At 41.0% G+C, this 26,124-nt stretch overlaps 2 protein-coding genes across 2 annotated transcripts; one reads left to right on the plus strand and one right to left on the minus strand.

The window, feature by feature from the left end:
• Nucleotides 1-4,584: 4,584 nt before the first annotated feature.
• Nucleotides 4,585-7,690, minus strand: LOC118365331 (phospholipase A2-like). The gene is made up of 4 exons (XM_035747469.1): nucleotides 7,553-7,690; nucleotides 6,000-6,168; nucleotides 5,268-5,374; nucleotides 4,585-4,762 (listed from the first exon to the last, which is right to left on the minus strand). The coding sequence occupies exons 1-4, from the start codon at nucleotides 7,587-7,589 to the stop codon at nucleotides 4,614-4,616; spliced, it is 462 nt and encodes a 153-aa protein (XP_035603362.1). The 5' UTR covers nucleotides 7,590-7,690; the 3' UTR covers nucleotides 4,585-4,613.
• A 543-nt stretch (nucleotides 7,691-8,233) lies between these two features.
• Nucleotides 8,234-19,027, plus strand: LOC118365306 (zinc finger CCCH domain-containing protein 7A-like). Its single transcript, XM_035747417.2, is given in 24 exon segments — nucleotides 8,234-8,408; nucleotides 9,336-9,431; nucleotides 9,803-9,842; nucleotides 9,951-10,154; nucleotides 10,267-10,425; nucleotides 10,531-10,611; nucleotides 10,704-10,757; nucleotides 10,876-10,912; nucleotides 12,844-12,882; nucleotides 12,885-13,219; nucleotides 13,380-13,626; nucleotides 14,009-14,034; nucleotides 14,157-14,301; nucleotides 14,852-15,010; nucleotides 15,147-15,352; nucleotides 16,042-16,142; nucleotides 16,347-16,528; nucleotides 16,829-16,902; nucleotides 17,033-17,169; nucleotides 17,260-17,365; nucleotides 17,509-17,617; nucleotides 17,742-17,875; nucleotides 17,990-18,153; nucleotides 18,266-19,027. Coding segments are annotated over 23 exon segments (2,997 nt in total). The 5' UTR covers nucleotides 8,234-8,408; nucleotides 9,336-9,363; the 3' UTR covers nucleotides 18,456-19,027.
• Nucleotides 19,028-26,124: the final 7,097 nt, after the last annotated feature.

The raw sequence follows: 26,124 nt of genomic DNA on the forward strand, positions 1-26,124 counted from the left end.
CACGTTAAGTTCTGCCAGTTGGAAGTTGGTTGCAATGCGCTCGTCAATATTTTTTACAATGGTGGGGGATTGCCAAGATGGAGACACGGTGGCCTCTATTAGTCATCTAGTGTATCTATAAATCATTGGTAATTACTAGTTCAATCCACCATGACAGGGGGAATGGAAGCTTGTTGTGTGCAACAGGGAGGTCCAATTGAATGCAAAAGCTACCCAGTACACGTTAAGTTGGATGTTGGTTGCAACGTTCTCGTTAAGTTTGTTTGTTTATTTGTCACACACGGTCACTACATGACCGATGATGTATCATGTCTGTAGTCATTTATGTAGTCATTTAAATGTTTCTTAGTGCTTTTGGTATGCTTTTGGTAAGTACAATAATTGGCGGCAGCCTATTAAAAGACTTGGAGGCTTGTCTTTTGGGAGTGTAGTCTCCCATGAGATGGTTTATCATGCCAGTTTATGTGTTAAGTTGCGTTCTGTAAAGGTTAAGCTGCTGTGGAGTCGCAAGATGGTGGGTACACCTGAATGGTTATCGGACTTGGGGATTGAGTCAGGGGAACCCATTGAGGTGGGTAGGGGAAAAAAGAATGAATTGGAACATTTTAAGAGTAAATATAGTGTGCTGGAGAAGGAAATTGAACATGACGAGACTGAGGATGAATTAACTGCGGTGGCAGGTGTCGGAAAGACCGCCAAGTTTGAGCCTCGTCCGATGAGGATAAATCACTTTTTTGCTAAGTGGAAGTGATCGTTTTGGAGAGAATGTGTCCTTGCCTTCTGGCTGATCCATATGTATTGTCGGGTTGAGTGGAGAAGAGGTTGGAGAATGTTGGGTCGGTGAAAGTGACTCGAAGTGGAATTATGTTGATTCTTTTGCTTTTTTGTCATCCAGAAGGACAAGAACTGTGACTTGCTTTCCTCTCCCGTGGAGGGCGCTGTTGAAAGGAGTGATAACTGGAGTGGCGTTAAGTGTTGAGGAGGGACAAAGATTTGAAGATTGAAGATTCCTGGTGTCTGTGACTCCCTCCGTTTGGTGCGATGAGAGTGTGGTGATACAGAGAAGACACTCTCTGTACTACTGAGTTTTGATGCAGAGTTTTTTACCAGATAAAGTCAAGTTATGGTCATGTGGCAGCTGTGAGTATGAGGGAGATTCCAAGATGTGAGAAGTGTGCAGGAGGAATGTTTAGTGTTGTTGTAAAACGTTGTGTGTGTAAACTGTAGGGGTACCCATGTTAGGGGTACACATTGCTTTGTCTAAGATGTGGCAGCTGAGAGAAAGGCAGGTTTAGGTTACCAGGATCAGAGTAGTGCAGAAGGTGTCATATGCTGAAGCAGTGAAGAAAGTAGTAGATGAAGATGGGTCCAGGGTGAGGATCCCTGTGAGTAGGCAGAGGTCAATAGAGAGTGATAGGAATAACGTGCTTCAGTAAGGCGGTTTTCTTGTCGTTGTCACCTATACCGTAGGAATGAAATGGAAATCACAGAACATAGATGTTGTGGTTGCAGCTGCAGAGAAGTAATTGGGTGTACAAGATTTTACTGCAAAAGAGTTACAAGGTGTTTTGAATGATAGTGTCCTGTCCTTCTAGGCTGTTGGCTTGGTGTAGGATCAGATAAGGCCAAAGTAGTGGAATAGTGATGAGGTTTTAATGGGTGTGGGGTTAGTTGACAGGGCAATGTTTTCACAATGCGTAATGAATTTATACTACAGAATAGTAGGCTTATTTAGAGCCGATACAGTTGGTGGCGGCATGCACCTATAACATTTGTTTGCTGTCCGCCATCCTACCAAAGAAGAAGAAAGGTTAAGCTTGTACAGGGCTAGTTCTACAGTCTTAATGACACTGACAAAAGTGCATGTGATACTAAAGAGCCTACTGAAGTTTCATTAAGACACTCACCATTTGGTTACAATATGATTTGTCATTTTATTTTATGTTTGCCATACATTTTAATTTAAGAATGTATTTCTTACAAATACATTTAAATGCATGTTGGAATATATTTTACAAAACATTTCCAAATACATAAATAAATATATTAAGTACATCAATAAATACACTCACTTAAAATACACTTAATGTATTTCAGAATGTATTTTGAAATACATGAAATACATTTTCTGATGCATTTAACATATATTGTGAAGCAAATGTTTCTATACACATTATATTTATACATTCCGTATTATATGTGAAATATTTTGGGGGGCCAATTTCAAATATTTCACATAATGTATCTAAAAAATATATTTTAAATGTTATTTCTTTCCATATGGGGAGTGTCCAGTGTCAGCTAGAAAATTGGACACGCAGGCTTAGCTACTTCACTGTGACCTGTGAAAAGTGGATGCACTTACTGAAGTAATCAGATTACACTAATATGGTTGTTTACATTAGTTCACATGATGAAGACTGTTGTACTTCTGAGTTTACTGGTCGGTAGTGTCATACAGTATATAGCAACAGCGATCATCATCGGGTTATATAAGTGGGAAGGAATTTATGTGCAATATAGTTTGGGTTCAAAATAGGAGTCAGACATAATAATTATCTCTTGACCCCTACTGCTCACACTTATTGGAAAACTATTTGAATTAATTTTGGGTCCTTATGCATTACATGAGGTACAACAGTAGACAATGTTCAGCCAAACTAAAGTACAACTATTTATTTCTTTGCAATTTAATTGAACTATGATTCAGACACAATAAACATCTGTGCTGTCTTGTCCCTTCTCCATCTAGTCTCGGGTCTAAACTTTGTTTATGACACCACCTGCTGGTGCTGAGTACTCGCTGACACTACCTACAGCAGATTACAAAACAAGGAAACCATTCAGATGGGGGAACATCCTCCACCACCACACCATTAACACACAAACAGATTTACTTCCTAATCTTATGTCCTTAAACTCAGGTCTGGAAACTGAGGCCATCTCTGTATGGAACTCACTGTTGAGCCATGTGGGAGTGACGTGGGAAAAAGCATCATACCAATGACTGTATTGAAGGAGGAGGGCCTTCTTCAAGCAGCCTGTGTTTCCTTTTGCCCAGAGGGGGAGCCAGATTCCTTTCATGAGCATCTGTGGAGCTACTTCTGCACTGCCGAAGGAGAATGCCAAACATTCCCAGAATACGAATACATACCGCTGTAGATTAGACTAAAGCAGGACTTCTATACAGACTACTTATAGTCATAGCATCTGTATGATATCTCCAGCTTATTACAGGAGTTTGGGTTTCTAATGAAAGTTAAGGCTATTGTTGTCGTTAATAATTTCAAAGAGCCATGCCCAAAAACAGAAATACTAAAACATTCCAAACAGCTTAATCATTGGAAGTTAGGAATTCATTTCTGATGCAGCGTCGCAGGACAAAACATACCCAAATAAAGTATAAGACAGACTTCAGTTGCCTCAAATTTGACATTCCCTATGCTGGTCATATGTCACCTGCCACAAACATAGACAAGAAATTGATCTACCTTGGAGGAGACCTGGGTTTAATACATGCATATTTCTGTGTATTTGAGTATTTTAAAATTATTTTGCCAGATCAGCTACTTTAATTTTAAGTATTTGAAAGTATTATTGAATAATTATATAAATAGCCATCCTCAGTTATTTCAAATACCCCTAGGACCAAATGGACCTGGGGACAAATGCAAGGAGTATTTTAATATTTGTATTCGAAAATATACATATCTGTGTATTTAAGCATTTTCAAATACATTAAATAAAGTGTATTTCCAAGTACATTGCAATATTCAACTACTTGTATTTTCAAATAAAAAAGATCAAGTGTTCTTGTAAGTAATTGAAATACCCGAAATAGTATTTGCACCCAGGTCTGCCTTAGATAGAATTCATTAGGCTAGATGTAAGTATACAGTATGCTACTAATAGTGTATGAACGTGTTTGCACCATTGCTGTAAACTGTAACGTGAACATGCATCTTAGCTTTGCAGTTAACATTGCCATCTGTTGGTCACATGCTGTACATCATACTTTACGGCTACTGAGCTCCAGCAAAGTAAACATTAAGTTGAAAACGTCAATCAGGTGAAAAGCTCAGGATGCTTTTAGAATCCTTTTTAAGAGGTGAAATATCATGCTGGGTTAGTTCGAGAGGATTAGAGCAGTGGAAACGAGACCTCGGCAGAACCTCAGGGAGTATAAGGTAAGGCACAACACACCCAGGTATAAGTACACTATTGTAAGGACTTAGGCTACCTGATCTCACCTTGGCTGCAACATTCCACCCCCTAAGAATAAACCCTTGGATGTTATGTAACCACTACTAAGCTCTCTCTGTTTTGTACACTAGTTTGTTACCTGTGCTTGTAATTTCTGGTCATTATACTCAATTTGGAGAGCCTCATCGCACAGTTTGTTTATCTAATGACATAGTCACACTGTGATAGTGGTTTAAGCATGTTTTTCCTTTTCATATAAATGGAAAAAAGGAGATACCAACACAAAATGCCCTGAAGTATTACTGCTCTTACATGTCATTATAATGTTGTGAAAGAGATCCTTCTGATATTCTAATAACATAAATAGACACACAGCAAATGTAAAAATCAACAAGTGTACATTTATTGAATCAGTAGATATTACACGTTGGCAGTGTACACCCACAGAGAAAGTCTGGCCACATAGCATATTTCCGGATGAAAGGTGCCTTTCTCAAGCATTTGGCTGCCTCCCTGTCACATTTGCAGAGAATCTTCTCACATTTGTCCTTGAGATCATCTGGAATGAAAGGAGGGTTAAGCGGGTGAGTAGTTTCCTTAAATGACAGCTGATGTGAAAGGAGTGGTCTGTGGAGGATATGAAGGAAACACTGAGGTTTAGAAATGTTAGAAAATGTCTGATGCTCAAATAAACACCGTAAACATCCTGAACTGTGTTGCTTGTCCTATGTGCTTTTGCGATTAGCAATTATGGTTGGGAGCTTAAAATACCTGAAAATGTGGGTGAGAAATTATTCCTTTCGTGCCCATTCCCTCCTAGCACTCCTGTCCCCTATAATGTCTGCAGTGTTTGTAAACTTCTCAGATGTTTGTTGATCACACATCTGTTATTTTCCATGCACTGAAAAGACCCATTCATTTTCAACAGCAAAACAATGACAAAGTCATAGCATGTAGTATTTTCTTTCTCTTAATGACCACACCTCTGTAAGAGGTGAATAGACTTATTCAGCTTGATTTAATCAGTATGTCTCATTCATGTGCATAAAACTGAGATGGCATACCACATTCTGCAGTCCTGTCTTCACATGTCCATTGATACTTTCTTGTCTTGGTTTGGCAACCAGCAATTTCTGCATCTCCGTAGCAGCAGTCATGTTTGTGACAGCACCTTAATGAAGGAAAAAATACACTACTGTACACTTAAAAGTAACACTTAAAATAGGGCATTATAAGAACTATTTGCTGTCTCATTGATGCACTACATAAGTAATACAGTCTCTTTTTCTAGAAACGATTAACTGAAAAGGCAGAGACTGGGCGTTTTTCCATATTATTGTAGCTTGGACCAACAGCAGCTCTATTTAAAACAAAAGGAAATGAAAGAGGATGGGCTCAACTATTGTTAGTAGGCAGGCCTGTGAGAGATTTGGAGGCTGGAGGTTCTGTAGTTTAACGGTTTTGTGGGAGTTCATGTCTGTGATTAGTGGACAGAAGGAAGTTATGGTTAGGATTTTGGGTGTGGGAGCGCTGGTTGTGCATGTCTATTTCCAAATATCCAATTGACAGGAGGGCAAAACCTCAAAAGAAAACCCAAAATGATACTCTTTGCAGTTTGAACTGCATCGCATAATGCAGGTTGTTATTGTGGCCTACCAGACTGAAAAGTAAATGGAGGGGTTTTTCATTCAGTGGTACTTTAAATGATCAGAGTTTGTTATGAAATGGCACTCCCCCCCCCAAAAAAAGATATATATTTATAACATGTTTATAACACATCATTACAACTGCCTCACCAGTCTGCTTTATCCCTGGGCCAGCCCTGACCCCCCAGTCCACAGTAGCAGCCATACATCATATAAGCCAGGGCTGATCTGCCTGTGCTGCACTTGATGACTCCTGCCAGCTCCAGTAGCCCTCTCTTAGTCCGTGGGGGGCTCTGCAGTGCCATAGAGGCTATTACCACTGCAACAACAACAACAACAACAACAACAGAAGAAGAACATGAAACTCAGCACATCACATGTACACCAATCACATATACACACATCTTGTTCAAAATGTGCACTTACATATACTTGTCTGTATGTAGCAGCCTTGCTTAGTATGTGCCATTTGCTTCATACTATCTCTTTAGTCATATGTCCTGTCATCAAGTGAATATTGAGAAGTGTAGCTCGGTGATTAGTCTCTCATATGAAGATTATTCTGAATGTCTAAGTGTTCAAAGTGTCGGAATGGACATGCTGTATTATTACAAGTCTATTTATGTGACAACCTAATATAGCAATTGCAAACCTGGAGAAGTCCCTCACATTTTCCAAGAAAGATGCACTTTGTAATGGGGAATATTTAAGACGAATAAAGTTCATATTCATTTAAAAGTAATAAACACAATACTTAGAAAATGTTGTTGTTTTCCCTTTCTGTCAGACACATGATTTCCAGTGTTCTATCTGTGACGCTCATTCGTGTACGGGTTGATGGTCACTAGACTTGTCACTGAATGTTATGGATTGTTCTCATATCGTTTGATAGTGATTGACGCCAGAGCTACTGAATGTGCAAGGACTGAGGACACAATGACATTATGAACTCCGTGATTCTGTAGCAGCTGGCAAAGTCACTGTCTTTTGTTTTGACTTCGTACAAGCCTCTCAGGCTGATGTTTAGAGAACATTTCATACAGTCTGATTAATATATAAGTACCTTCTCAGAGAAGGCCCGTTTAATGTTTTCTATGCTTCCATGCTGGGGTGTCTCCTTTTTGCAACTTGTATTAAACCAAATGTGTTTATGATTGACTATAATTTCTTTGACACTGATATTTTTAGACAACCATAGCTTTTGAAACCCCTTTCCCACAATACAAAACAACTTCACACTTTTTATGGGACTGCTCTCCTTTTTGTTCAGCTGGAAATTCCCTTTACACTCTTATACTATGGTCTAGTTCTATAACCTCTTTTCCCAGATCAAATTAACATGAATTTGTAATGTGCATATTAGTTGTCAACATACAAGACATGACAATTGACATTGGTACTGATTTGTTAAATCATTAAAAATGCATTAAAGTAAAAATTCAACCATAAAATGAGCTCTATATAAAGATCACAAGATTATGGAAATAAAAGATTCAATCATTTCAAGATGATACAATTGTATTGTTGTGTGAAATGAAGGAGTTGAATCATCAGGCTATAACAGATCTAAATTCCTTTCATGTTAGATCCCTGAAGGCACTCATAACATTGTCCTTTAACATTACTTCACTCCCTCCCAAACCCTCTTAATCATTCCCTGCTAAATGTGTTAAAAAGGTAAAGAAATTCAAGCAGCAATTTACCAGAGAACAGTAGAAGTATCCGATAAAGCGCAGGCATGGTGTGCAAGAGGGAGTCTGCATGCACTGCTGCTTATTTACACTCTGGTGGACATAGGCATTCAGTGCAGTGGGGAGTTTTTTTTAGAGTCTGGTTTGAATAATCTCCTGAGCATCATTCCCTCCTCCTCCCGGAATAATCTGCTGTAAACTAATCCTTGAACACTGATCTGAACTTGGTTTGAGTTCCCTTTCTGTTAGAATCACCCAGTCCATAATGTAGTATTACTTAAAGCCAATTGCTCAATGACTTTTGTTCAGATTCTCAAAAACCAAGGACTTCAGTTGACTTTTGTTCAGATTCTGGAAGAACAAGGACTTCAGTTCAGGACTAATGCCATGTAGAATACTAGAAGTAGGTCTAATTTATCAATAAATGAATGTTTGTGGTCATTGTTTTATCATGTCAACAGCCTTATTGCATGCAATTCCTCACAGAAAACATGTTCATAAAGGCCCAGCAAGTCAACCGTGTCAAAAGGTTGTATATCATGCTATATTCCCATTAATAATTCATTTGAATTATATTTATTTGTTGACATTTCAAGATCTCATCATGTACATAGTACTTTAATTTCATAGTTTATTAAAGTAAAAAGTCAGAACACAGTTTGTGGTCAACAGGGGGCCCTGTTTCCTCGAATGAGAATGGAATCTAGCAAACATTTTAAAAAAACGTCATGCCAGAGACCAGGCCACATCATGATTCGTGTCCCCAACACTCAAGAAATCACTGATGCTGGCCAGGGAACAAGTCATACATCTTAAGCTGTACTCATTTAGATGTGGACTTTTTTTTACATCTAAATATTCTTTAAGGGTGAGCATATTTTAAATGTCATTATTTGTAACATGGCTAACTAGCTAGTTTGCTATCTAGCTGCGAGCTACACCGCTAACAGTCGTGTACTGTTAGCTCTCTTGCATCTCCCGCCCGACATATTGATAACTAGCTTGCTAGGAAGCTAGCTAACGTTAATATAGAACAATGTACAGATACTATTAGTGTACGTTCTTTGACAAGCATGTAACTGTAAACTGTATAGCCATGGCTATCTAGCAATCACATTACATACTGTTTGTGTTTAGAATGTCAATATCTTTCTCGTGCCAGATCGGTTAGTTTAATTTAGTTAAGCTAGCCTACCTATGTTGAGGTATTTGTTCGACCTAGATGCTATCTAGCTAGCTACATATGTCCGTGGGTATCGAACATTTCCTCTGACGTTATGGGGCTAACTTGTGATAATGTACACTTTATAACGTTCGTCCAGGATCAACTCTCCCAACTACTGTACTGTAGATTTGTATATCCAGACTCGTTGTCAGTCGTAAGCAGACTCACTTTAGCTAGTTAGATTTTTATCTTCTCGAAATATTGACCGATTACTTTTAACTAACTAGCTTGTGAAGACGACAGACAGGAAGTTCAAGGCATGACGAATTTTAAAGCCATGGGGTTTTCGAGGCTGTCGTATGCTTTGTTGAATCAGTAGCACGTGAAGCCTGAAAAGTACTTTTCAACCTGTTTAACGTTATACAAATTCATGATGTGAATAGTTTCGTCTTTATTTGAGTAGTTAATGAGTGAGTAACTTAATGAAAATGTATGTTTGGACGTATTCTTACGGTAAGGCCTACAACAAAAACGGTTTCGACAATAATACAATTATACTCAGAGTAGGCCTAAAACATGTTAACTAGAAAGGTAACTAACTTTTTTTTAAATTACATATTGTGTTGACAGAGATCAGGACCTAAAGAAACAGGTGAACATGTCAATCCTGTGTCAGGACCGAAGCAGTCGCTGGCAGGATATTCAGAATGGACTGCAGTTCATCCAGTGAGTATGATCAGGACTCCCCAGTTCAAGTCCGTGTACCCAGGGAATGCAGATTGGTTGAGCGCATAGGGAAATCAGGCTACAGAGCTGTTGTCAGCCACCAATGGATGGTCTTGGGGGAAGAGAATTACAATTAATTTTCGCAGGAGACAGCCTAAGTGTTTGCATAGTGGTAACTGCCTGGAACTGTACAACAAGTCAGATGTTGTTTAGCAATTTCTGGATCTTGTGCCTTAATGTGAGTAATATTGAAATTGTATTATTTGGGAAAAGATTACTCCATGACGCCCTTGAATGGTGTAACACTTGAATATGCTCATGTTTTCAGTGTCAACGGAAGGAGATCTAAGTTTGAACTTGTTTGTTTCTAGGTCAACTCTGCCCTATCCTGGAACTCAGGAACGATATGAGGTGATTATGCAATCAAGCCAAATGGCAGCACCTACATTCGTGACATATGAAGCTCAAAATGCACCTCATATTTTGGTATTTATTTAGAAGTTGAATTTGTTTTTTCAGGTGTTCATTCAGGACCTTGTGAAGAATCTGTTTGGTGAAGGAAATGACGTGTTCAATGAAGGGGAATGGATGCGATCTATAGAAATGTACACTGAGGCCTTGAGCATAGCAGAATATGCAGATTCGGAAGACATCAGTGTACCTACTGGAACGTTGGAAAAGCTGTATGCCAATCGAGCTGCTGCTTACTTAAACGTTGTACCGGTAAGTCAGGGTTAAGAAAGTGGTGTGTTTTGTCTTACATTTATGAATGATGTATTATTTCTCTATTTATTTTTTGTTCAAATAGTGGTATAATTTGGGAATTGTATTTCAGGGTCTGCATGATGAAGCACTAGTAGACTGTGAGAAAGCTCTTCAATTGAACGAGGGAAACCATAGAGCTCTTTATAGGAAAGCCAGAGCCTTGAAAGAGCTGGGCAGGCATAAAGAGGCCTATGAGACTGTAGCGAAGTGCTCCCTTGCAGTGCCTCAGGTGAGACCGCAGAGGAAATATACCATGTGGTAAGGTTTTGTAGATTGTTCCTTTTATTGTCTTAAGTTCATAATCCTTATTGTCAATATGTGATTGTTTTTTCAGGATCCCAATGTCATAGGATTGACTCAGGACCTGGCCAAAATGTTGGGATTGAAAATCCGTAAAGCCTATGTCAGGAGTAAGGTGAGAGTGTACTGTGTTGAGTATGAATTATGGCACATAGGCTACTTCAGTATGTGGCTTAGTATCTAACCTTGAGACATTTCTTTCAACAGCCTGCCTTAAATGTTTTGCCTGGATCGAGCTATTCAGGTGCATCCAATGACAAGGTAAAGGGAATTCCATTTCTTTGTGTGAATCTGCACACAATACAGATTACTTGCACCAAATGAACATGGTGTACCAGCAAGTAAAGATGTTAAGAGCATTCTTTTTTATTTGTTTCAGTCTCATGGATCTACATCTGTGGAAGATATAGAAATTGGTAAGAGATTCTGTGATTTAGTTTGAGTAATTTACTTAAAGGCCCAGTGATGTCAAATGTGGTTTCCCTGTGTTTTGAATACACTGAGTATATAAAATATTAAGAACACCTGCTCGTTACATGACAGACTGACCGGGTAAATCCAGGTGAAAGCTATGATCCCTTATTGATGTCACTTGTTAAATCCACTTCAATCAGTGTAGATGAAGGGGAGGAGACAGGTTAAATAAGAATTTAACCACAGGAGGTTGGTGGCACCTTAATTGGGTACGACGGGGTTGTGGTAATGGTTGGAGTGGAATGGTAGAAACCATGTGTTTGATGCCATTCCATTAGCGCCGTTCCAGCCATTATGATGAGCCGTCCTCCCCTCAGCAGCCGCCATTGTTTTTAAGCCTTGAGACGATCGAGACATGGATTGTGAATGTGTTCCATTCAGAGGGTGAATGGAAAAGACAAAATATTTAAGACCTTTTGAACAAGGTATGGTAGTAGGTGCCAGGCTCACCGGTTTGTGTGAAGAACTGCAACGCTGCTGGGTCTTTCACGCTCAATAGTTTCCTGTGTATCAAGAATGGTCCACCACCCAAAGGACATCCAGCCAACTTGACACAACTGTGGGAAGCCTTGGAGTCAACATGGGCCAGCATCCCTGTGGAATGCTTTCGACACCTTGTAGAGTCCATTGCCCAACTAATTGAGGCTGTTCTAAGGACAGAAGGGGGGGTGTACAACTCAATATTAGGAAGGTGTTCCTAATGTTTGGTTTACTCGGTGTATATTTCTAGTATGAGGTTGGAATAATACTGTGAAATGATGTACATTATAATGCCCTTTTAGTGTAAGATCTGTTTGAAAAGACCACCTGAAATTTCAGGCTATTTTGGTGGGATGGGATTTTGGCCGACCTTGCTAAATTAGTTAATAGACCAATAGATGGGTTGGCTGACATCACGTAAGTGATGCGCCGCATTGACGTGGCTGGAAGGCGTGCATTATGATTCTGAACGGTCAGATGGATAGTAACAACTGACAAGAAGCTGTCATGTGGGGAATTGTAGTAAGCTCGCTTCAACTCGTTGTATATTGTTATTGATACCATTTCTTGTTTTGACTCATGCCTATGCTGATATTGCAATCAAAACGCATCATACAACAATTTAGCAGATTTTACGGAGTTACACCCCCCCACCGACATGCCAATTGCACACTCCCTCAACTTGAGACGTCTGTGGCATTGTGTTGTGACACAACGTGGCCTTTTGTCCCCAGCACAAGGTGCGCCTGTGTAATGCTCATGCTGTTTAATCAGCTTCTTGATATGCCACATCTGTCAGATGGATGGATTATCTTGGCAAAGGAGAAATGCTCATTAACGAGATGTAAACAAATTTGTGAGAAACTTTTTGTGTATATGGAACATTTCTGGGATTTTTTTTATTTCTGCTCATGAAACATGGGACCAACACTTTACATGTTGCATGTTATATATTTGTTCAGTGTATTTGAGACAACAATTGCTCATTGTGCAAATGTATTTCTTTTCAATTAACATTTCGTGACAAAATAAGCCAACCCTGTCTGTTTTGCTCCATAGTTGCGCACGCGTCAGTTTTGTTGATAAACAACCAACACGTCCATAAGAGAGAGAGATCCAAACCTCTGCCAATAACGGCTTTCTTTTCCCATTTCCACTCCCCACTCAGACAGTCTTAGCAAAATATCTTACTTGAGAAATTGCTCTTTGTGAATAAGTCATTTTTAAATAGTTTAACTCATTTTAATTGAAAACAATCACAGTAAGTTACTTAGTTGTTTCCCAGAAATGATTTGATGAGAGAAAAACGGCTGCATTGGACCTTTTTAAATGTGGACGGTCTTGTTGCTAAAAAATAATGTTTGCACTTTCCAAATTCCCACCTGTGTTGTAGGAGTGAATCAGCCCCCTCAGGAAACTGACGGTCCAGACCCAGCCCCCCAAGCCATGACCCATTGGCAACAATGAAGGTGCACCCCCCTCGGAATGAGAGACTAGAAGCTGAATCCCCCCCTGTCAGCATCATCCCTTCAGTATCGCCTGTTGAGGTTCACACCCCAGAGCCCAATCATGTTCCGGTGCCCCTGCCTATGCCCATTTCCAAGCCCATGCCTATGCATACGTTGGTCAATGGTGCCAGAGCCAGCCCTACCCAGTCTTATCATTTGCCAATGCAAAAGTCTCACCCGGACTTCGATGCGGAAATTATTGGAGATGACCTGGATGATCTGCTGGACCAAGCTGGCCCCGGCCCCACAGAATCTCCCATGGTACGTTCATGGGAGATTGCTGCTGATTTAGGAAAACCTTCTTTTTTTTTTTTTGCACATTCAATTTTAGTTTTAAAAAATCTGTTTTTGTTTTAAATTTGGCCTTTTCACTATCATGTTAAAACAATATCTAATGTAGAGTGTATTGTTCTCTCTCTAGGTCATTCCCACCATGAAGGGCCCTATCCCTTTTCCAACCAGTGCCCCCTCAAATTCCATGTCTAGTCCTTTCCTTATGCCATCTCACATGAACCCTTTTATGCATGTGACATCACAGTGCACAGTGACTCTGCCTCCTCCCTACCACAAGCCACAAGCCAGCGGGTACTCTTTAGGTCTGGACACCTTCGGGGTCTCCTCTCCATTGGACTCACTGGACAGTCTCTCCATGTCAGAGCCTCAGACAGGTATGCAAGGAGTTGCATACAGCCAGTTTAACGGTAATACCTCTCGAATGTGTTGAACATTTGTTATTATCCTTATGTCTTATATATGGGGCGGCACGTAGCCTAGCGCTTGAGAGCCAGTAACCAGTAAGCTGGTTCGAAAATCTGTCCCTATGCCCTAGAGCAAGGCACTTAAACTTAATTGCTCTGGATAAGAGTGTCTGCTAAATGACTAAAATGTAAATAACGTCTTATTGAATAGTGAAATCTCAATTGCTAACAAATTTGGATTTTGACAAAACAATCAACTGAAATTTGATTTTTTTTTTTTGTTATTTACGTTTTGTCAATGTTGTCTCTGATGTATTTTTCTCCCCCCCCCCCCAACAAAAAAAAATTCTAGGATATAGTCAGCATCCATTCATGCAGGTGAGTCTAGCTAGTCTAGTCTTTATGTCCCACTGATATTTTCACAACAGTTTGTGTTTTATATGTTTAGTTTTTCTTGTCTATTTTTTTAAAATAAATCTTGATATTTGTTCCCCCTCCAGTTGACCGACCATGATAAGCCAATGGGAATGGCCCTGGGGATGCCGGATGTAACCCCCCTCCCTGCTGTTGTGGATCTGGCCAAAAATCCCCTGGCTGATACTCATGAATTCAAACAGGCATGCTCAAACTGCTATGTCAAGACTGGTAAGAACATGCTTTCTGTAATATAAACGCAACATGCAACAATTTCAAAGATTTTACTGAGTTACAGTTCATATAAGGAAATCAGTCAATTGAAATAAATAATTTAGGCCCTAATCTATGGATTGCACATGCAACAATTTCAAAGATTTTACTGAGTTACAGGGGTTTATTTCAGCTCATGAAACATGGGACCAACACTTTACATGTTGCGTTTTTATATTTTTGTTCAGTGTATATGATTGTCTGTTTTGCTTATTGTGCAACATCTAAGAGTATGAAACTGGGTTGATAAATTTAATTTTTAATTTTACCTTTATTTAACCAGACAAGTCAGTTAAGAACACATTCTTATTTTCAATGACGGCCTGGGAACAGTGGGTTAACTGCCTGTTCAGGGGCAGAACGACAGATTTGTACCTTGTCAGCTCGGGGGTTTGAACTCGCAACCTTCCGGTTACTAGTCCAACGCTCTAACCACTAGGCTATGCTGCCGGTTATGGGACATGATAATTATTGTATGTGAAAGCTCATGTTGATATCTTATCACTAGGGCTTGGAGTGTTGGATTTCACACTCTATGCCGAAGAGCACAAATGCAAGAAGGACATATTACTTGGAAGGATAAAAAATCAACCAGACAAGTCATGGAAGCTGATCAGACCGAGACCGACAAAATCCCAGTATGTTGGGCCATACTACATCTGCAAAGGTAAGCCTTGAAAATAATACTACTACTATAATAATACTACTACTCTAATACTACTACTCCAATGTGCTTCATGGTCCGTCTGTGCCAGTGTTCAGCTGCCTATGGAGATGTATTAACTAAAACGATGATCTTGTAGATGTCGCCATTGGAGAGGGGTGCAGGTACCCTGGTCACTGCACATTTGCCTACTGCCAAGAGGAGATTGATGTTTGGTCCCTGGAGCGCAAAGGCTTCATCTGCAGAGACTTTCTCTTTGATCCATTTGGGCCCACCAGTAAGATCAATCTGACTGTCCCGAAGATCCTACAGGAGCATCACGGGATATTCATGTTCCTCTGCGGAGTAAGTTGGGCTTTTTAATGTAAAATGTTTTATATAATTGTGACGTGTTCCTCCTGGAATGGGGTGTCTTCATTGATAAGTTGCTGACTCTGTCTTATTGCATTGCCATTGTTGTGTTAGAGCAGCAAGGGTACACAACTCTGGTTCTTGAGTGCTGCAGTGGATGCTTGGTTTTGCCTTTTCATCAGCCCAGAGTAATAGTTTGTGTTGACTCTAGAAAATCAATTTAAGTGTCAGGGAGAAATGAAAACCAACAGGACTGAGGATATCTGACTGGAGTGGAGCACCACTGTTATAGAGAGAACTTTTGACTTGAAGTTCCCCTGATGTAACCTGACTAACCACATCCTGTGTCCTCATTCTTCTCATGAGCAATAGAATTCCACGGAACAAGGATGCTGAGACTACAATTTTTTTTTCTGTTTTAAAAGTATGCCAAACAAAAACCATACAAATCTATGCATTAGGACAACTTTTAACAATTTTCCACTGATAAAAAAATCTAATTAAACATTTGTTGTTTTTTTGCCATCATTCTGTTACCGTGGAATTACCCTGTCATATTACTGCTTCTGGTATAAGCGGCAGTTTTATGAGTGGGAGCTGTGTCCTTTATTAAAACCTCTACTCTGTGTACAGTGTCTTGTAAGAGTTGTCCATCCCTCTAATGTATTGTATCTGATCTCCAGGTGTGTTTTGATCACAAACCCAGAATAATCAGCAAAACCAATAAGGACAACCCATCTCTTTGCTCTCACCCCGTGACAAAACATGCCTTTGAAGATCAGAAGTAAGCCATTTCACTTGTTTATACATGCTGAGACAGATGCAGAGGTTTTTTAAAGTGAATTAAGCAGCGGTCTACCTTGTAAGTGATGGTTTGTGGCTGACCGCTCTGGTTCCTTTAGTAATTAAGCCCACTAGTGTATATTGTAACATGATTCTATGCCCTGCACAGTGGGGTTGTGAACTTGATGAGTTGTTGTGCTTTCAGGTGCCTGGTCCACATTCTGAGGGAGAACACTGTGCGCTACTCCAAAATCCGTCCGTACAGTCCGCAGAACCAGATGGACATCTGTCGGCATGAGGTGCGCTACGGCTGCGTGCGGGAAGACGAGTGCTTCTATGCCCACAGCCTGATCGAGCTGAAGGTGTGGATGATGCAGCACCAGCTAGGTAAGCTCTTACCACCTATTAAAGGTGCCTTCAAATAGCATCTAATCAAAGAATGTTATTGGTAATTCAACAAGATTACTTTTCCCAGTTGTAAGAGGTGCCGACAGACATGGCACCTCTGCTTCTAGCTCCTAAGCAACCTTGTAGTATTTAGTTTGTGTGTTATTTCTTACATTATTAGCTTTTTTTGTGTTATTACATACAGCCAAAAAATTATTTTAAGGACCTTCTGGTAACTTTTGTGGGTTTTCTAAGTGAACATCCCTCTTAACTCTTTGCAATCTGTTTATGATCATATAGGCATCACTCCTGAAAATATAGTCCATGAGGCTAATAGGTTTTGGAACATGGAGGCAGGCACCCAAGGATCCCTGGTAAAAACAGTCATTGTACACAACACTATATTCAGAACATGCTTTATTTCCTAAATGTATTTCTAATGTTCATTTGACTACAGATTTTCCACATGACTTAACACAAACCATTTATTTTGTGTCATTCCAGCAATTCACCACACCACTGAAGAGGTTTGGACCCCCAAATCTGAAGATGCAGTTTGTGTGTGGGCAGTGTTGGAGAAACGGCCAAGTTAGTGAGGCAGACAAGAACAAGAAGTACTGCACTGCCAAAGCCAGGCATTCGTGAGTAGTTCTTTCCCCTGAAACCATTTCAGGACAATTTGAACAATGAGCCTGGTCAGCATAGTGAATTTCATCTGACCTGTGTTGCAGGTGGTCAAAAGACAAACGAGTGGTGCTGGTGAGTTCCATCGAACGCAAGAAGTGGACAACAATCCGCCCTCTCCCAACAAAGAAGCCCATCCCATCTCAGTTTGAGGTAGGCCTAGGAGGGCTGAACATGCTCCCAGAGCAACTGGTCTGACCACATGCTCAGCTGACTCGTATGGGAATCTCCCAGAGAGAATCATGTTTTGTCCTCGTGTAAAGTGCTCATGTTTTGTTTGTGTGTATTACTTACAGATTTGTATGCACGTGTCCACTGGCAAAAAGTGCCAGTACATCGGAAACTGCACATTTGCACACAGCACAGAGGAAAGGGACCTGTGGACATACATGAAAGAGAACAACAGTGAGTTTGTTACAGATGGACCATAGTTTTTGTACAGCAGTGCATGCCTATGTGATGTACAGTAAATATATTATGATGACTAATACAAACTTAATCAGATACTAAACTGTGTGTGTCCATTTAGTTCCTGACATGGAGCAGCTGTATGAGCACTGGCTGCAGTCTCAGAAGCCTGGCTGGAGCGAGGAGGCCTCCAACAGCGCCATCAAGGAGAACGGGAAGCAGATCCACATGCCCACAGACTATGCTGAGGAGATGGTAAGCAATCTCTGTTTTAACCACACCCAGATGGTTATATGACCTTCAACATGCTGTAAGTGACCACAAACCTTCAACATGCTAATATCATCTTGATGATATCTGTTACGCTAGACTGGCAACCACTGTTGGCTTTGTGGTAAGAACTGCAACAGTGACAGGCAGTGGCAGCAGCACATCACCTCAGAAAAACACAGAGAGAAAGTGTTTAACTCTGAAGACGATCAGAACTGCTGGCAGTATCGCTTCCCCACTGGCACCTTCAGAGTTTGCGAGAGGTAAGGTTTCTATGCTAATTCAAAGTTTATTTGGGTCACTGGTGCCTAATTTGATTACTGGAAATGGTGTTCTTGGTGACTGACATTTCTGATACTGCATCCATTTCCACAGATACCTTAAAGGCACTTGCACAGAGGAGGAGTTGTGTAAACTGGCTCATGGAAACGAGGAACTAAAGGAATGGACGGAGCGCAGGGAGTTCCTTTTGATGAAACTGGCCAAAGCGAGAAAAGACCATCTTATAGCCCCAAATGACAATGACTTTGGCAAATATAGTTTTCTGCTTAAAGACATAAATTAATGATTTGATGACAATGATTATGTTGGGATGCAATATATTTTGCAGTGTTAAGTAAAAGAGGTACAGGTTCAGGTTAGCCTTTGGGAGGCTCTAGTCTGTACCATTTAAGAGGAGAGATGCAGATCACAGCTTGATTTTAATGGGAAGTACACAGTTGGCCATGTGCTCCAAATGATCATAGCGGTGTTCCTTTTATCACAGATAAAGAGATGCACCATTGCCTTTTACGTAACGTAGCAATCATTGACGCGTCACAAAGATTGCTTGTCATAAAATAGATTGATTGATGTCCTGCTCAGAGAAGCCAAAGCAGCGGTAGACACCATCGGAACAGCTCTTATGTCGAAAGGTCAAAAAGGCTTGTTTTTGTATTTGAGTTAAGAAAGGTTCCTTTTTGTTTTATATGATTCAGAAGTCTAAAGATTGGAATGTTTTGAAATGGAATTATGCATCCTTTCAAAAATTATGTTCACGTAGGTCTTTTTCATTATTTCCATAATTTGTTGCATTTATGCCTGTTGGTTTTGGAATATGCCAACCAACCAAAATAAAATCTTGATTTCTTGTTGCAAGTATTGATTTTGTACTTGTTCATTAGGGTAGCAGCCTAGAAAATGTAGATTGCATAGAATGTCAATGTGTTTAGTTGTCATGAAGTCTAAAATGGAAGACATTTTGCAAAGTTTAATCAGTGGTTGCATGTGGTAGGATGGATACAATGGTTTGTGGAATGACAATAGTCGAGTTCCTGCCTGACGACATTGCAGATGCATGCTAGATCTTACAACTCCTGGATAGGTGTCAGCTAAACACAAAATGGGCCGTTCCTCTGCCCAGGTGTTGCTGACACCGGCCAGATCTTACAACACCTGGATAGGTATTTTACGTACCAGCTAACCACACACGATATATACAGAAGTATGGACACCCCTTCAAATTTGTGTATTTGACTATTTCAGCCACACCTGTAGCTGACAGGTATGTAAAATCAAGCACAAAGCCATATTATCTACATAGGTAAACATTGGCAGTCTTACTGAAGAGCTCAGTGACTTTCAACGTGGCACTGTCATAGGATGCCACCTTTCCAACAAGTCAGTCAGGCTCGGCGGATCCCAGGAGAACACTCCCAGCCCAAAAACATAGTGCTAACTGTAAAGCTTGGTGGAGGAATAATGGTCTGTGGCTGTTTTCATGGTTCAGGTTAGGTTCCTTAGTTCCAGTGAAGGAAAATATTAATGCTACAGCATACAATGACATTCTAGGCAATTCTTTGCTTCCAACTTTGTGGCAACAGTTTGGGGAAGGCCCTTCCCTGTTTCAGCTTGACATTGCCCTCATGCACAAAGCCATGTCCATGGTTTGTTGAGATTGGTGTGAAAGAACTTGACTGACCTGCACAGAGCCCTGATCTCAATCCCATCAAACACCTTTGGGATGAATTGTGAACCCTGACTGCGAGTCAGGCCTAACATCAATGCCCGACCTCACTAATACACTTGTGGCTGAATGGAAGCAAGTCCCCGCAGCAATGCTCCAACATCTAGTGGAAAGCCTTCACAGAAGAGAGGAGGCTGTTATAGCAGCAAAGGGGGGGACCAACTCCATATTAAAGCCCGTGATTTTGGAATGAGATGTTTGACAAGCAGGTGTCCACATCATTTTGGTCATGTTGTAGCAACCTGTCAGTCAATACCATTGGTTGATGCATGCCATGTCTGAGCAGGGGAATGCGACCCATGTAATATACAGTGCCTATAGAAAGTCTCTACACCCTCCTTGGATTTCTTCAAATTTATTGTATTACAAAGTGGGTTGAAAATGGGTTTGTTTTTTGACTATGCTCTACATAAAATAATGCTGAGGAGAAATTTACAGATTAATGAACAATAAAAAACAAATATACACTTCTGTTCAAAAGTTTGGGGTCAATTAGAAATGTTGTTTTTAAAGAAAAGCAAAAAAAGTGTCCATTTAAAATAGCATCAAATTGATCCGAAATACAGTGTAGACATTGTTAATGTTGTGAGTGACTTTTGTAGCTGATTTTTAATGGAATATCTACATAGGTGTACAGAGGCCCATTATCGGCAACATTCACTCCTGTGTTCCAATGGCACATTGTGTCAGCTAATACGAGTTTATCAGTTTAAAACGGTAATTGATCATTAAATCAAATTTGAGTTGTCACAAGCGCCGAATACGACAGTGACCTTACAGTGAAATGCTTACTTACAAGCCCTTAACCAACAATGCAGTTTTAAGAAAATACTGTTGTGTCATCAGCAAACTTAATGATGGCGTTGGAGTTGTGCCTGGCCGTGCAGTCATGAGTGAACATGGAGTATAGGAGGGGACTGAGCACGTACCTGTGTTGAGGATCAGCGTGGTGGATGTGTTGATACCTACCCTGATGACCTGGGGGTGGCCCGTCAGGAAGTCTAGGATCCAGTTGCAGAGGGAGGTGTTTAGTCCCAGGGTCCTTAGCTTAGTGATGAGCTTTGAGGTCACTGGTGTTGAATGCTGAGGTGTAGTCAATGAATAGCATTCTCACATAGGTGTTCCTTTTGTCCAGGTGAGAAAGGGCAGTGTGGAGTGTAATAGAGATTGCATCATCTTTGGATCTGTTGATGCGGTATGCAAATTGAAGTGGGTCTCGGGTTTCTGGGATAATGGTGTTGTGAGCCATAACCAGCCTTTCAATGCATTTCATGGCTACAAAGTGCTACGGGTCAATAGTCATTTAGGCAGGTTACCTTAGTGTTATTGGGCACAGGGACTATGGTGGTCTGCTTGAAACATGTTGGTATTACAGACTCAGAGGTTGAAAATGTCAGTGAAGACACTTGCCAGTTAGTCAGTGCATGCTCGGAGTACCTGTCCTGGGAATCCATCAGGCCCAGCGGCCTTGTGAATGTTGACCTGTTTAAAGGTCTTAATCACACAGTCATCAGTACCAGCTGATGCTCTCATGCATGTTTCAATGTTACTTGCCTCGAAGTGCGCATAGAAGTTATTTAGCTCGTCTGGTAGGGTCCTGTCACTGGGCAGCTCTCAGTTATGCTTCCCTTTGTAGTCTGTAGTAGTTTGCAAGCTCTGCCACATCCAACGAGCGTCGGAACCGGTGTAGTACAATTCGATCTTAGTCCTGTATTGACGCTTTGCCTGTTTGATGGTTCGTCAGAGGGCATAATGGGATTTCTTATAAGCTTCCGGGTTAGAGTCCTGCTCCTTGAAAGTGGCAGCTCTACCCTTTTTAGCTCGTTGCGAATGTTGCCTGTAATCCATGGCTTCTGGTTGGGATATGTACGTACAGTCACTGTGGGGACGACGTCCTCGATGCACTTATTGATAAAGCTTGTGACTGATGTGGTGTTCTCCTCAATGCTATCGGAAGAATCCCGGAACATGTTCCAGTCTGTGCTAGCAAAACAGTCCTGTAGTTCAGCATCTGCTTAATCTGACCACTTTTTTATAGACCGAGTCACAGGTGCTTCCTGCTTTCATTTTTGCTTGTAAGAAGTAATCAGGAGGACAGAGTTATGGTCAGATTTGCCAAATGGAGGGCAAGGGAGAGCTTTGTACGCGTCTCTGTGTGTGGAGTATAGGTGGTCCAGATTTTTTTCCCTCTGGTTTCACATTTCACATGCTGATAGAAATTTGTTAAAAGTGATTTAAGTTTCCCTGCATTAATGTCACCAGCCACCAGGAGCGCAACCACTGGATGAGTGTTTTCCTGTTTGCCTATGGCGGAATACAGCTCATTGAGTGCGGTTTTAGTTTTAACTTCGCTCTGTGGTGGTATGTAGACAGCTACGAAAAATACAGATTAAAACTCTAGGTAAATATTGTGGTCTACAGTTTATCATGAGATACTCTACCTCAGGGAAAACTTTGAGACTTCTTTAGATATTGTGCTCCAGCTGTTGTTTACATAAATGCATAGGCACCCACCCTGTGTCTAACCAGTGGTTGCTGTTCTGTCTTGTCGATCGTGTTTAACCCACCAGTTGTATGTTCTTAATGTCGTCGTTCAGCCACTACTCGGTGCAACATAAGATATGACCGTTTTTAATGTCCCGTGGGTAGGATATAAACTCAGCAAAAAAAGAAACCTCCTCTCACTGTCAACTGCGTATATTTTAAGAAACCTCCTCTCACTGTCAACTGCGTATATTTTCAGCAAACTTAACATGTATGAACATAAAAAGATTAAACAACTGAGACATAAACTGAACAAGTTCTACAGACATGTGACTAACAGAAATGGAATAATGTTAGTCTGAACAAAGGGGGGTTGGACAAATCAAAACTAACAGTCAGTATCTGGTGTGGCCACCAGCTACATTAAGTACTGCAGTGCATCTCCTCCTCATGGACTGCACCAAATTTGCCAGTTCTTGCTGTGAGATGTTACCCCACTCTTCCACCAAGGCACCTGCAAGTTCCCGAACATTTCTAGGGGGAATGGCCCGAGCCCTCAACCTCCGATCCAACAGGTCTAGAAGGCCAGCATCCCAGAGTCGCCTCTTCACTGTTGAAGTTGAGACAGGTGTTTTGCGGATACTATTTAATTAAGCTGCCAGTTGAGGACTTGTTTGTTTCTTGTTTGTTTCTCAAACTAGACACTAATATACTTGTCCTCTTGCTCAGTTGTGCACCGGTGCCTCCCACTCTTTCTATTCTGGTTAGAGCCAGTTTGCGCAGTTCTGTGAAGGGAGTAGTACATAGCGTTGTACGAGATCTTCAGTTTCTTGGCAATTTCTCGCCTTCATTTAATTTCTCAGAACAAGAATAGACTGACGAGTTTCAGAAGAAAGTTCTTTGTTTCTGGCCATTTTCAGCCTGTAATCAAACCCACAAATGCTGATGCTCCAGATACTCAACTAGTCTAAAGTATTTGGGGAGTTTCTCCCATTCTTCTCTGTCAGGATGGATGGGGAGTGTCACTGGACAGCAATTTTCAGGTCTCCAGAGATGTTCGATCGGGTTGGAGTCCGGGCTCTGGCTGGGCCACTGAAGGACATTCAGAGACTTGTCCCGAAGCCACTCCTGTGTTGCCTTGTCTATGTGCTTAAGGTCGATGTTATGTTGGAAGGTGAACCTTCGTCCCAGTCTGAGGTCCTGAGCGCTCTGGAGTAGGTTTTCATTAAGGATCTCTTTGTACTTTGCGCCAAGCGGGCTGTCGTGCCTTTTACTGAGGAAAAGCTTCTGTCTGGCCACTCTACCATAAAGGCCTGATTGGTGGAGTGCTGCAGAGATGGTTGTCCTTCTGGAAGGTTCTTCCATTTCCACAGAGGAACTCTGGAGCTCTGTCAGAGTGACCATCGAGTTCTTGGTCACCTCCCTGACCAAGACCCTTCTCTCCTGACTGCTCAGTTTGGCCAGGCGGCCAGCTATAGGAAGTGTCTGTGGTTCCAAACTTCTCCCATTTAAGAATGATGGCAGCCACTGTGTTCTTGGGGACCTTCAATGCTGCAGAAATATTTTGTTTTTTGATCTGATATGCACTTCTTCTTCTATGATATAATGGCAGTCAGCAAACCAATGTTAAAGGTGCATGCCCCCACCTTCTGTGCTGGAGTGTGGTCAATCACCATTTGCAACATTTCTAAATCGTTCTACCTTGCTTCCCCTCTGGAACGCTGCTGCTACTCTCTGTTATTATCTATGTATAGTCACTTTAATAACTCTACCCTTATGTACATATTACCTCAACACCGGTGCCCCCGCACATTGACTCTGTACCGGTACCACCTGTATATAGCACTGCTATTGTTATTTACTGCTGCTCTTTAATTATTTGTTATTATTATCTCTTACTTTTTTTTAGGTATTTTCTTAAAACTGCATTGTTGGTTAAGGGCTTGTAAGTAAGCATTTCACTGTAAGGTCACTGTCGTATTCGGCGCATGTGATAAATAACAATTGGTAGACTGTAAACTCTCCTTCCAAACTTACATTAAGCATCTTCAATCCAAAATTAAATCTAGAATCGGCTTCCTACTTCGCAACAAAGCATCCTTCACTTATGTTGCCAAACATACCCTCGTAAAACTGACTATCCTACCGATCCTTGACTTCGGTGATGTCATTTACAAAACAGTCTCCAACATTCTACTCAGCAAATTGGATGCAGTCTATCACGGTGCCATCCGTTTTGTCTCCAAAGCCCCATATACTACCCGCCACTGCGACCTGTATGCTCTTGTTGGCTGGTCCTCGCTTCATATTCGTCGCCAAACCCACTGGCTCCAGGTCATCTATAAGTATTTGCTAGGTAATGCCCCGCCTTATCTCAGCTCACTGGTCACCATAGCAGCACCCACCCGTAGCACGTGCTCCAGAAGGTATATTTCACTGGTCACCCCCAAAGCCAATTCCGCGTTTGGCCGCCTTTCCTTCCAGTTCTCTGCTGCCAATGACTGGAACGAATTGCAAAAATCACTGAAGCTGGAGACTCATATCTCCCTCACTAACTTTCAGCATCAGTTGTCAGAGCAGCTTACAGATCATTGCACCTGTACATAGCCCATCTGTAAATAGGCCACCCAACTACCTCATGCCCATATTGTTATTTATTTTAATTACATTTTTTTGCTCCTTTGCACCCCAGTATCTCTACTTGCACGTTCATCTTCTGCACATCTATCACTCCAGTGTTTAATTGCTCAATTGTAATTACTTCGCCACTACAACCTGTTTATTGCCTTACCTCCCTAATATTACCTCATTTGCACACGCTGTATATAGACTTTTCTATTGTGTTATTGACTGTACGTTTGTTTATTCCATGTGTAACTCTGTGTTGTTGTTTGTGTCGCACTGCTATGCTTTATCTTGACCAGGTCACAGTTGTAAATGAGAACTTGTTCTCTATTGGCCTACCTGGTTAAATAAAGGTGAAATAATACAAAAAAAATGTTTAACTCAGTACTTTCAGAAAAAAAAAATAGACCTACTAACTTCTAATAGACCCTCCCCTATCCCCATAATCTCTTCCAACCCTGTTCAACCTCAATGACCCTACACTTCAATATTTCCCTCTCTTCAACATACTTACAACAATTTAACCGTCACTGTTTCATTGACCATACACTCCAGACACCAACCCTTCACATGTTTGCCAACCAGATGTAATGACGAGAGCAATTGAGCAAACACCACCTTCCTTCCTAATCTGACCTTTGAATCATGGTCCACCGACCTTTCTTTGGAGGGCATATAAATGCTGGCCCTTGTGCTCAGAGTCCCATCTCTTCTGACACACATCTATCAAAATGGCTCTGATCTTACATTTGGCCTGTACCCAGTGGCACATTAATATCAATTATATCTCGTTTCAAAGCTCTTTTAGCTAACTGGTCTACAATTTCATCCCCTTCCACACCTGAATGGGAACGTGCTGGGACCCAGTAGAATCTCACAAATACACCCATTCTCTCAATTCTCCATAATAACATTAATACCTCCAATAGTAGGCCACTCCTATAAGATTTACCAGATGATAAACTATTCAATACAGACAGAAAATCTCTGACATGCACTTTCAACTGTGGGACTTTAAATAGACAGGTGTGTGCTTTCCAAATCATGTCCAATCAATTGCATTTAGCACTGGTAGACTCCAATCAAATTGTGGAAACATCTCACGGGTGATCAATAGAAA

Source organism: Oncorhynchus keta, chromosome 32 (assembly GCF_023373465.1).
Source record: "Oncorhynchus keta strain PuntledgeMale-10-30-2019 chromosome 32, Oket_V2, whole genome shotgun sequence".
NCBI classification, from domain to species: Eukaryota; Metazoa; Chordata; class Actinopteri; order Salmoniformes; family Salmonidae; genus Oncorhynchus; species Oncorhynchus keta.